Source organism: Erythrolamprus reginae, chromosome 5 (genome assembly GCF_031021105.1).
Source record: "Erythrolamprus reginae isolate rEryReg1 chromosome 5, rEryReg1.hap1, whole genome shotgun sequence".
NCBI classification, from domain to species: domain Eukaryota; kingdom Metazoa; phylum Chordata; class Lepidosauria; order Squamata; family Dipsadidae; genus Erythrolamprus; species Erythrolamprus reginae.
The window spans coordinates 5967845-5980977 of record NC_091954.1 but is presented as its reverse complement, the minus strand read 5'-3'; the positions used below and the strand labels follow the sequence as shown (position 1 = coordinate 5980977).

The window sequence follows — 13133 nt, the reverse complement described above, 5'->3', positions numbered from 1 at the left end:
ATTACCTGACTCAGTAGTGTCAACCCCTAACCCCCAACATTTCTCCCTTAGACTCTCCACGATTGACCTCTCCAGGTTCCTTAGAGGTCAGTAAGGGGCGTGCATAAGTGCACCAGTGTGCCTTCAGTCCCCTGTCCAATTGTCTCTCCTTATCTCATTTATCTTTTCTTCCTTTCAAATATGTTCACCTATACTTTTATATCTTTTCTTCTATTCTTTTCTTTATTTATATTATTACATATCTATTCTCTTCAATGTGTATTATGTATTGGACAAAATAAATAAATAAAAATAAACAAATAAATAAGTCCTTGACCTACAGCCACAACTGAGCCCAAAATTTCTGTTGTTAAGTGAGACATTTTAAAGTAGATAGAAACATAGAAACATACATAGAAACATAGAAGATTGATGGCAGAAAAAGACCTCCTGGTCCATCTATTCTGCCCTTATACTATTATTTTTGTATTTTATCTTAGGATGGATCTATGCTTATCCCAGGCATGCTTAAATTCAGTTACTGTGGATTGACCGACCACGTCTGCTGGAAGTTTGTTCCAAGCATCTACTACTCATTCAGTCAAATAATATTTTCTCACGTTGCTTCTGATCTTTCCCCCAACTAACCTTAGATTGTGTCCCCTTGTTCTTGTGTTCACTTCCCTATTAAAAACACTTCCATCCTGAACCTTATTTAACCATTTAACATATTTAAATGTTTCAATCATGTCCCCCTCCCTTTCCCTTCTGTCCTCCAGACTATACAGATTGAGTTCATGAAGTCTTTCCTGATACGTTTTATGCTTAAGACCTTCCACCATTTTTGTAGACATCAACACCCTTGAAAATGTCCAAAGATATTTCACCAGAAAGAGCCCTTCACTCCTCCACTCGAAACAGAATATCCTACGAAAATAGACTAACAATCCTGGGCCTAGAAAGCCTAGAACTACGGCGCCTAAAACATGATTTGAGTATTGCCCACAAGATCATATGCTGCAACGTCCTACCGGTCAATGACTACTTCAGCTTCAACCGCAACAACACAAGAGCACGCAACAGATTCAAACTTAATATGAACCGCTCCAAACTTGACTGTAAAAAATATAATTTTAACAATCGAGTTATCGAAGCATGGAATTCATTACCGGACTCAATTGTGTCAACCCCTAACCCCCAACACTTCTCCCTTAGACTCTCCACGATTGACCTCTCCAAGTTCCTAAGAGGCCAGTAAGGGCATACATAAGTGCACTGGTGTGCCTTTTGTCCCCTGTCCAGTTGTCTTTCCTTTCTCTCACTTATCATATATACAGTGGTACCTCGAGATACGAGTTTAATTCGTTCCGGACCTGGGCTCTTAAGTCGAGCAGCTCTTATCTCGAACGACTTTTCCCCATAGGAATTAATGTAAATAATTTTAATTGGTTCCAGCCCTCAAAAAACTCACAAAGTTAGTCTAAATTATGCAGAAAGACATGTTTTTAATGAAGAAATGTACATGTACATATAAATGAATAATGAAGTTTCTTTCACTTAACTTGTAAACTTTCTTAAACTTTTAAATTTACATATGTTCAACTTCTCTGCCACCCAATCCTGTAGGACAGAGGTCCCCAACCCTTTTTGCACCAGGGACCGGCTTTAAGCGATCAAGAGAGGAATGGGTGAATGAATGGACGGAGGGTGGGAAGGAAGGAAGGAAAGAGGGAAGGGACAGGAACAGAGGAAGGAAGCAAGGAAACTTATGAAAGGGGAGAGTAAGAGAGGAATGAGTGAAGGGAGGGAGGGAGGGAAGAAGGTGGGAAGGAGAAAGAAAAGAAGAAATAGAGGAAGGGAAGGTAAAAGAGAGAAAGAAAAAGAGCAAGAAAGAAAGCTGCAAGCACCCCCCCGAGCCCCCCAGGCCGGCTGCAACCTTTTAAAACACGCGCGCCGCTTCGCAGCTGTCTCCTGAAGCCGAACACGGAAGTTAGCGTTTGGCTTCAGGAGACAGCTCCTTGGCGCTTGTATCTCGAATTTGGGCTTGTAAGTAGAACAAAAATATCTCTCCCCTCCCAGCTCTTATCTCGAGTTGCTCTTAAGTAGAGCAGCTCTTATGTCGGGGTTCCACTGTATTTTCTTTCTGTCATATATCCTCTCCTCTAAGTTCACTTTTACCCTTATATATATTACTACATGTCTATTTTTCTTCCTATGTATTTGTGTATTGGACAAATGAATAAATAAATAAAATAAATAGACGATTGACAGCAGAAAAAGACCTCATGATCCATCTAGTCTGCCCTTATACTATTTCCTGTATAGTATAAGGGCAGACTAGATGTGGATTTAGATGATTTGGATGATGATGGATGATGATGGGATGTTCCAAGGAGAAATCCACAAAAAAGTAGCTACATCCACAAAAAAGTTGCTACTTTTAAAAAAGAAATAATGACTTTTCCAATATTGAAATGGCTTTCAAGTCACACTTGAAATAATTAGCCTACATGAACTTCAGTTGTCCTAATTATTCATGGATCTAATTACAAGGAATTTTAAAATATATATTATTTACATTCGCACAGAAAGTGTAAAACGGTATTTGATTCTTGTTGTTATATAGATAAATCTGATTTCCTCTGTTTGCCTCGGCTTCCCAATCTCTTTTTAGAAAAATTTAATAAAAATTCAAGCACCATGGCTATGTGTTGCTTTAATTTTGTTCATGTCTTGCCAACTGAGGACTAATGTCTATAATTTATTATTAATGAATCATTACAATATATAATAATGCAGAACATATTATTAATATGTTTGGCAATATATTAATATTATGTATTATAATTACTCATAAATTAGCAAACAATGTATTCTATTATACATATTTTACTCTGCGCCTAGTAAATAATATGCATAATAAACCACTCTTCGCTGCTGAAGTCAAACCGCAAAGTTATCCATTGAAAATTAATAATAACAAAGATAAATTCAGTCAAATGTAAGGTGAAGTAAACATTAAAAATGAAAACAAATGGGGGGGGGGGAAATAGATAAAATGGGACATTAGCCACAGATTAATTCTGCCCCTTGTGTGGGGAATATAAACCCATAATTTATTGGCTACACAACAGTTAAAAGTTTGCACCATTGTCTTCCTAATGGCCATCCTATAACTACCACACAAAAACTGGTTACTTCCATGTTTCGGAGAGCATGTCGAATGAAATAAGATAGTGGACTTTTGAGCAGGCCAGCTGGAACAAGTCGGCAACAAAATTAAAATAACTTTCCCTATACAGTGGTGCCTCTAATTCGTTCCGTGACCAGGTTCTTAAGTAGAAAAGTTTGTAAGAAGAAGCAACTTTCCCCCATAGGAATCAATGTAAAAGCAAATAATGAATGCGATTGGGGAAACCACAGGAAGGGTGGAGGCCCTGTTTCCTCCCAGGAGATTCCTAGAGAGGCCCCACGGAGGCTTCTCCCCACCTTTTCCGGCCCTGTTCCTCCCAGGAGATTCCTAGAGAGGCCCCACGGAGGCATCTCCCTGCCTTTTCCGGCCCTGTTTCCTCCCAAGAGATTCCTAGAGAGGCCCCACGGAGGTTTCTCCCTGCCTTTTCCCACCCTGTTTCCTCCCAGGAGATTCCTAGAGAGGCCGCACGGAGGTGTCTTCCTGCCTTTTCCAACACTGTTTCCTCCCAGGAGATTCCTAGAGAGGCCCCACAGAGTCTTCTCCCTGCCTTTTCCGGCCCTGTTTCCTCCCAGGAGATTCCTAGAGAGGCCCCACAGAGGCTTCTCCCTGCCTTTTCTGGCCCTATTTCACATGTTGTCAGCACATTTAACTTCGTACAGAACAAAGTATTCAATGAGGATATTTCATTCATTCAGATCTAGGAGGTCTATTTTTTTAAAGCATATATTTAAAGCATGTATATTGTCTTGCGGTCTTGAGTTAACAGGGACAAAGCAAACGAACAGCAACAACAATAAAAGGACACTGCCAGAAAGTGGCATTTGGCCCTAAAATGATTGGCGAAGATATACCCAAATTATAATCAGTCATGCTGGAAATGTAAAGAAGGGCAGGGCACCTTCTTTCATCTATGGTGGTTATGTCCCGAAGCAAAAACGACCTGGAGGAATCTATAATAATAATAATAATAATAATAATAATAATAATAATAATAATAATAATAGTAATAATAATAATAATAATAATCCCGAAAAAGTGGTCAAAAATAAGCAAGCAAGTAAAACTACTGTGGGACTCCAGACTGACCGAATTCTGAAGCATAACACACCAGACATTGTGATTGTGGAGAAAAAGAAAGTATGGATCATCGACATCGCAATCCCAGGGGACAGCAGAAATGAGGAGAAGCAGCTAGAGAAATTAGTGAAATACGAAGATCTAAAAATCGAGCTGCAACGACTCTGGCATAAGCCAGTGAAAGTGGTCCCAGTGGTACTTGGCATGCTGGGCGCAGTACCAAAGGATCTCAGCGGACATTGGAAAACCATCGGAATTGACAAAATCTCCATCTGTCAATTGCAAAAGGCCACTTTACTGGGATCAGCAAACATAATTCGCCGCTACATCACGCAGTCCTAGGTGCTTGGGAAGCGCCCGACTGGTGATGAAATACAAAATACAGCATAGTGATCTCGTTTGCTGTGTTGTACTGACATAATAATAATAATAATAATAATAATAATAATAATAATAATAATAATATCACTTTTCTCTGCCCTAAAAGATGTTGCTTTAGCATCATATGAACCCTATTAATATAATCTTGTGGACAAAGCAAAGATACTACTCAAATCAGCGTCTTATGGCGCGACGCCAACCCTGGCAACGCAAAGGGTATACAAATAACTTGATCGTTACACACGGCAAGAATTCCATGGAAGGAGCAAGGAGAGGAACGAAGACGGATTCTCTCCCCAGTCGACCTCCGTTCTCCCGTGTGCCCAGATTAGCTTGTGTTCCTCCGCGTGCTACACCCAAGCCCCGTCTTCCCAATCAGCAGGTTTAACCGTCAAGCCAGTGGATGGAAGGTCCCTTTGAATTACTGAGTGAGAGATATTCTTCCTGCCATTTCCTGTCCCCTCCAGGCACCGCGGAGAAGTATTATAGGGCAGTCTTTACCTTGGGAATTAGCCTGCAAGAGCCCAATGCTGTCATCAAACTGCATAGATTTGATGTTGAGTGACGCCAAGATGCATTCCTTGTCCTGCAGCGAAGTGTCATCAATATTATTCTGATTGGCTGACAGGATGACGCACATGTCACAGAGGTTGATGTTGACAGCTCTTAAATCAGCTCGGCTTAATGGTGTACCCTTCAGCGGAGAAAAGGGGGAGGGAAGGAGAGAGAGGGGGGGAAGAGGAAGGGAACGAAAGAAAACAAATTAAAGAGCGAGAAGGAGCTTTGGGAAATGATTTAACAAGTATCCCCCTTTTTCTTTTTAATGCTCTGACATTAAGAGGGTCTAACTATGTGCCAGGGAATGAAAGAAAAAAAAAGCTCATTGGAAAGGGTGGCTGGGGCCGATGGCAGCATTTTGGCCTTCAGACTCCATACTCAGTCAAGCGATTGCTGAACGAGTAAGGAGCAGGGAGGATGGGGAAACCTCACAGGAGCCCTCTCGAGGTCTGTTTGTCTCCTGGAGCAACAACTGTCCTCTGAAGCACACGGAGGGGTATGTTCAGATAGCCACTGGTGGAAATGCTGGACTTGTGCCAGTGATATGGAAAAGAATGAGCCACTCATGGAACCAAACTAACACTATCTATCTGCAGTATTTATATGTATGTATGTATGTCTGTCATCTATCTATCTATCTATCTATCTATCTATCTATCTATCTATCATCTACCAACCTACCTACCTACCTACCTACCTACCTACCTACCTATCTACCTATCTACCTATCTATCTACCTATCTATCTATCTATCTATCTATCTACCTACCTACCTATCTATCTACCTACCTACCCGTCTGTCCGTCTATCCATCCATCCATCCATCCACCCACCCACCCACCCACCCATCCATCCATCCTCCATCTATCTATCTCTATTATTATTGTTGTTGTTGTTGCTGCTGCTATCTATCTATCTATCTATCTATCTATCTATCTATCATCTATCTACCTACCTACCTACCTACCTACCTACCTAAACACCCACCCACCCATCCACCCACCCATCTATCTATCTCTATTATTATTGCTGGTTTTGCTGCTGCTATCTATCTATCTATCTATCTATCTATCTATCTATCTATCTATCTATCTATCTATCTATCTATCTATCTATCTATCTATCCCTATCATCTATCTATCTATCCATCCATCATCTGCATCTATCTATCTATCTATCTATCTATCTATCTATCTATCTATACCTATCATCTATCTATCTATCCATCATCTGCATCTATCTATCTATCTATCTATCTATCTATCTATCTATCTATCTATCTATCTATCCCTATCATCTATCTATCTATCCATCATCTGCATCTATCTGTCTGTCTGTCTGTCTGTCTGTCTGTCTGTCTGTCTGTCTACCTACCTACCTACCTACCTACCTACCTGCTCTTCAATTCTGTCCTCATTGAGAGATATTTTCAGTTCTGTCCTCCCTTAAAGAGACGAGATCTTCCTATTGGTAAATTAGGTAAGAAGAAAGCTAACAGACCAGATCTTTTCTCAGATGGGGCAAAGTAGATAGATAAACAATACAAAATGCTTTCAAAGCTTTCGCAGGCATAAATAATGCCATGACTAATAATTGCCATGCTGTCAAGAAAAATCATAACATCAAAACCGGCTGTATGCAAGGCATTCGGGCAAGTGTTCAATGAACAACGACGCTAACATATCTGATAGCCGCTGAAATTCATCCTTGACACACCGGCAAATTCCCTCTAATAAGGTCTCTCAGGGCCTGGTTTTCATAGCTACAACAAACAGGGAAAGGCCAAGTCCTCAGGCTTATAACGAGTCAAGAGCAAAACAATGAAACCCAAGATCAAAGGAAAGGAAAGGAAAGAGGAAGGAAAGAAGGAAGGAAAGGGAGGGAGGGAAGAAGAGAGAGGGAAAGAGGGAGACAGGAAGGGAGAGGAAGAGAAAGAGAGAAAGGGACACAGGAAGGAAGGAAAGGGGAAGGAAAGAAGGAAGGAAAGGGAAGGAGGGAGGGAAGAAGAGAGAGGAAAAGAGGGAGACAGGAAGGAAGGAAAGGGAGGGAGGAAGGAATGAAGGAAAGGGAGGGAGGGAGGAAAGGGAGGGAAGAAGAGAAAGAGGGAGACAGGAAGGAAGGAAAGGGAGGGAGGAAGGAAAGGGAGGAAGGAAGGGAGGGGAGGGGGAAGATGAGAAATAGGGAAAGAGGGAGACAGGAAGGAAGGAAAGGAAGGGATGAGAGGGAGGGAAGAAGAGAAAGAGGGAGACAGGAAGGAAGGAAAGGGAGGAAAGGAGGGAGGGAGGAAGGTGACGGAGGGAAGAAGAGAAAGAGGGAAAGGGAGAAAGGAAGGAAGGAAAGGGAGGGAGGGAAGAAGAGAGAGGGAAAGAGGGAGACAGGAAGGAAGGAAAGGAAGGAAAGGAAGGGATGAGAGGGAGGGAAGAAGAGAAAGAGGGAGACAGGAAGGAAGGAAAGGGAGGAAAGGAGGGAGGGAGGAAGGTGACAGAGGGAAGAAGAGAAAGAGGGAAAGGGAGAAAGGAAGGAAGGAAAGGGAGGGAGGGATGAGAGGGAGGGAAGAAGAGAAAGAGGGAGACAGGAAGGAAGGAAAGGGAGGGAGGAAGGAAGGAAGGGATGGAAGGAGGGAGGAAGGATGGAAGGGAAGGAGTTGGGAAGGGTCAGGTCCTGGGACTTACTGGTAAAATGGAGACCTTGGGGAAATTATGCATGGTCTCCCATTCCCTCCTCAGATATTCCAGGGAGCCCACAAAGACGATGTGTTTGAGCTCGTGGTAGTGGAAATTGCTTGCTCGGAGCGGCATCACAAAATTTCTCAGTCCTATCAGCGCTGACGTCACGTCTCCAAATATACAAACCACCACGTGGCCACTGAGGACGGTCATAGCAGCTTCGCTTCGGGTCTAGTGGGGGGGACAACAACCCAGAAGAAGAAGAGTTAGAAGAAATGAAGAGTTTTCAAGACCAGCAAGAAGATTCATCTGTAGAAACAAGGCATGAGAACCCAAGGAAATCGCTTTTACCTTTTTGCCTCAATAATATCGAACAGAGGATTAAATGCCCCATGTATGAAGAAGAAAAAACCCACCATAGAGCAGTGATGGTGGACCTTTTTTTCCTCGGGTGCCGACAGAGCCTGGGCATGTGCTATCGCATATGTCTGAGTGCCCATCCCCATCATTCAATGCCTGGGGAGGGCAAAAATAGCTTTCCCCACCCCCTGGAGGCCCTCTGGAGGCTGGAAACGGCCTGTTTCGCAACTTCCGGTGGGCCCAGTAGATTCGAGTTTCGCCCTTCTCAGGCTCCGAACACTTCCCTGGAGCCGGGGAAAGGTAAAAACGCCCTCCCACATCCCCCCGGAGGCTCTCCGGAAGCCAAAAATGCTTTCCCAGAATGTCTGTGCAAGCCAAAAATCAGCTGGCTGGCACACACATGTATGTCATCTGGCGGGACCCAGGGGAAGAGCCTTCTCTGTGGCGGCCCTGGCCCTCTGGAATCTACTACCCCCGGAGATCAGAACGGCCCCCACCCTCCTTGTCTTTCGCAAATTACTGAAGACCCACCTATATCGCCAGGCATGGGGGCTCCTATATTTTATGATTGGTATGTATGTGTTGTATGGTTTTTTAACTATTGGGGTTTTATATATATTTCTTTTAATATTAGATTTCTTTTACTATTATGTTCTTTTACTATTGTTGTGAGCCGCCCCGAGTCTTCGGAGAGGGGCGGCATACAAATCTAATAAATAATAATAATAATAATAATAATAAATAAATAAATAAATAATAATGTTGGAGTTGAGCAAGGGCAATGGCTTGCATGCCAGCAGAGATGGCTCCGTGGGCCACCTGTGGCCCCCGTGCCATAGGTTCGCCATCCCTGGTATAGACTCTATCACATTCACATATTCTAACGGACTACCCAGGAATGGGGTAAGAAGGGGTGGCATTGGGTGCCAGAACACTCTCAGCTGAACTTGGTGATTAGGGATATTTGGATAGGAGTTGGTGTACATTATTTATGATAAAAAGGAAACATTTAAGCCACCTTAGTCTTATGATTAGTCTTATAACTCTGCCAATGGTTACACGGTTGAACTAATAACATCTTGCAAATCTGAATCTCCTTGCATCCGCTAAATCCAAATTTCCTTTGGAAATATTATGGAATGGAATAGACCATGATAATGATGATAACAGTGATTATTATTATTATTATTATTATTATTATTATTATTATTATTATTATCAATACAACACAGCAAATGAGATCACTATGCTGGATTTCGAATTTCATCACCAGTCGGGCGCTTCCCAAGCACCTAGGACTGCGTGATGTAGCGGCGAATTATGTTTGCCAATCCCAGTCAAGCGGCCTTTTGCAATTGACAGATGGAGGTTTTGTCAATTCCTATGGTTTTCAAATGTCCACTGAGATCCTTTGGCACTGCGCCCAGCGTGCCAAGTACCACTGGGACCACTTTCACTGGCTTATGCCAGAGTCGTTGCAGCTCGGTTTTTAGATCTTCGTATTTCACTAATTTCTCTAGCTGCTGCTCCTCAATTCTGCTGTCTCCTGGGATTGCGATGTCTATGATCCATACTTTCTTTTTCTCCACAATCAGGATGTCTGGTGATATTATTATTATTATTATTATTATTATTATTATTATTATTATTATTATTATTATTATTAACAACAACAATAACAATAATAAAAATTTTCACAAAACAGTAATACACAGCAAATGAGGTTTATATGCTGGATTTCGTATCACAATACCACAAGTCAAATACTTCCTGAGCGTCTAGGACTGTGTGATGTATTTTCGGATGATGCGCGCAGATCCAAGTATGAAGGCCTTTTGCCACGGACAGATTGTGATTTTGTCAATGTTTATTGTTTTCAAATGTCGGCTGGGGTCTTTGGCACAGCACCCAGAATGCTGATTACCACTGGGACCACCTGAACTGGTTTATGCCAGAATCATCCTAGTTCGATTTTAAGATCCTGATATTGGCTAAGTTTTTCTTGTTGTTTTTCATCAATTCAATTGTCACCTTGTATGGCGACATCAATGATCCACACTTTATTGTGGGTCCAGACTCTATTATCAATGAGCCACACTCTATCTATTATCTATTTATTATCTATTATATATTCTCTATTAATTATCTATTATCTATTCTCTAGTATCAATCTATTATCTATCTATTACCTATTATTATTTTTATCTATTGTTATCTATTATTATCTATTATCTAATATCTATTATCTATTATCTAGTATTATCTAGTATTATCTATTATCTAGTATTATCTATTATCTGTTATCTATTATCTATTATCTAGTATTATCTATTATCTATTATTATCTATTTATTACCTATTATCTATTTATTATCTATTATTTATTATCTATTTATTTATTTATTTATTTATTTATTTATTTATTTATTTATTTATTTTATTTATTTTGTCCAATAAACAATGAGGGTTTTAGTGGGTATATTACACATTGTAAAATAGTGGGTATATACACATAGTAAAATACATGATGAAGGTTATAGAGGAGATACTCATAGTAAAATATATCTATGAAAGAATAGAAAAGAAGATAAAGTAATAGAACATATCAATGAAAGAATAGAAGAAGAGATATAGGAATAGAAGAAAGGTATAGGAAATATAGGAGAGCAATAGGACAGGGGACGGAAGGCACTAGGGCACTTGTACACTTGTACTTGCACTAATGCTATTATCATTAGCATTATTAGCATTAGTGTCAGAAACACCAAGATGTTTCCGGCTTACGAAGATTATCCAGTGACATCACCACTGCCCAGGGACACCCAATTGAGGGTTCCTATCATTTTCCCAGGGAGGAGCTGGAGTGAAGGACGAGAACTCAACCCCGTAGCTCTGGGTCTCAAACGTGGGCTTGCTAACCTCCTGCCCAGTGTTTTAGCTGCTCGAGCCACCCAGCTCCTACCATGAGATTAAATGAATACAATTAAAGCTGAGAGCCACTGCTTATCCTTTCAAGAGAGATGAAGTTGATAGGATTCAACAGCTATCATTTGCGATTTGCAGGCCTGGTGTTGTAAAATTGCCTTAAGGAGGCAGGTTGCTCATAGAATGTGACTAATGTAAGTTCAGTTTGCATATGTTCCTCCCTCCCTCCCTCCCTCCCCCCTCCTTCCTTGCTTCCTTCTTTGCTTCCTTCCTTCCTTCCTTGATTCCTTCCTTCCTTGCTTCCTTGCTTCCTTCCTTGCTTCCTTCCTTCCTTCCTTGCTTCCTTCCTTGCTTCCTTCCTTCCTTGCTTTCTTCCCTCCCTTCCTCTCTCTCTCTCTCTCTATGTATATATCTATATGAGATACCCCTGGGTTTATATTGTTTATGCATGGTATGATTGTTTTGCATGGTTTTTATAGTGGGTTTTTAGATGTCTTTTAAATATATTGGATTTATTACACTGTTGCTATTGTTATGAGCCGCTCCGAGTCTTCAGACGGGGCGGCATACAAATCTAATAAATTATTATTATTAATTATTATATGTATTTGTACATGTGTACATATACACACACAGCATATATAAGCATGCATACATGTTATGTATTCAGCAATGTGATTCACACGCACACTGCTCAAAAAAATAAAGGGAACACTTCAACAACACAATATAACTCCAAGTCAATCAAACTTCTGTCAAATCAAACTGTCCACTTAGGAAGCAACACTGACTGACAGTCAATTTCACCTGCTGTTGTGCCCATTCAACTTTGTACAGAACAAAGGATTCAAGGAGAATATTTCATTCATTCAGATCTAGGATGGGTTCTTTGAGTGGTTTTTTGAGTAGTATGTATGCATGTATGTACATGTATGTATGTATGTATGGGTATACACACACACACATACATATATACACACAGCATATATATAACCACATGTTTTTGCTGAATTTGAAAATTAAGGGAGACTAGGATAGATCTATTTCGGCCTTATTTTGGCCTCATCAGCTAGCCAGACCCACTGGGACTTGAACTTGCAACCTTGGCCTTGTAAAGCAGAGAATTAACCTCTAGGCTACAGTATCCAATCCCTTCAGCTCTGTACCAGGGAAGGGTTACATGTATAAAGTCTCTTCCTAGTCTCCCTTAATTTTCAAATTCAGCAAAAACACGTGACACATACAAAATATAGTTTGTCGGCTATGAATAAATTAACTGCCTTGGAAATGGCCCTGGGTTGGGCCAAGAGGCAAAAAAGGAGCTGTGATGTCCCTTCCATATACCAGGGTGATTCGACACAAAAAACATGTAACCCTTCTCTGGTACAGAGCTGAAGGGATTGGATACTGTAGCCTAGAGGTTAATTCTCTGCCCAGTGAGGGTATGGCTACCTAACTGATGAGGCCAAAATAAGGGCGAAATAGATCTATCCTAGTCTCCCTTAATTTTTAAATTCAGCAAAAATGTGTGACATATATATACATACACGTACATACATACATATTATTTCTGGCCAGAAATCTCTAAATCCTACACAGGAAGAAACCCGAATATGCCAAGATCTTCTTACTTGTACCCATGAAAATCTACGAAAACATATATATATATATATATATATATATATATATATATATATATATATATATATATATATATATATTTATATGTTGGATTGGATTGGATACTGTAGCCTAGAGCAGTGTTTTTCAACCAGTGTGCCGTGGCACACTAGTGTGCCGCGAGACATGGTCAGGTGTGCCGCGAAGCTCAGAGAAATAAAACAAGAGAGAAAGAAAGAGAAAGCAAGCAAGAGAGAAAGAAAACAAGAAAGCAAGCAAGAGAAAGCAAGCAAGAGAGAGAAAGAAAGAAAGAAAGAGAGAGAGAGAGAGAGAAAGAGAACGAAAGCAAGAGAGAGGGCAAGAGAGAGAAAGAA

At 40.8% G+C, this 13133-nt stretch overlaps 1 protein-coding gene across 3 annotated transcripts in view; it reads right to left on the bottom strand.

Annotated features, from left to right (window-relative positions):
* The window catches only part of KCNMA1 (potassium calcium-activated channel subfamily M alpha 1), a 655726-nt gene that overhangs the window by 74057 nt on the left and 568536 nt on the right, over window positions 1-13133 (bottom strand). For all 3 annotated transcript variants that reach the window (XM_070752010.1, XM_070752011.1, XM_070752012.1), the window contains exons 21-22: window positions 7861-8085; window positions 5132-5324 (exon numbers count right to left, since the gene is read on the bottom strand). In XM_070752010.1, the coding sequence (XP_070608111.1) occupies window positions 5132-5324; window positions 7861-8085 (418 nt within the window). The remainder of the gene's footprint in view (window positions 1-5131; window positions 5325-7860; window positions 8086-13133) is intronic.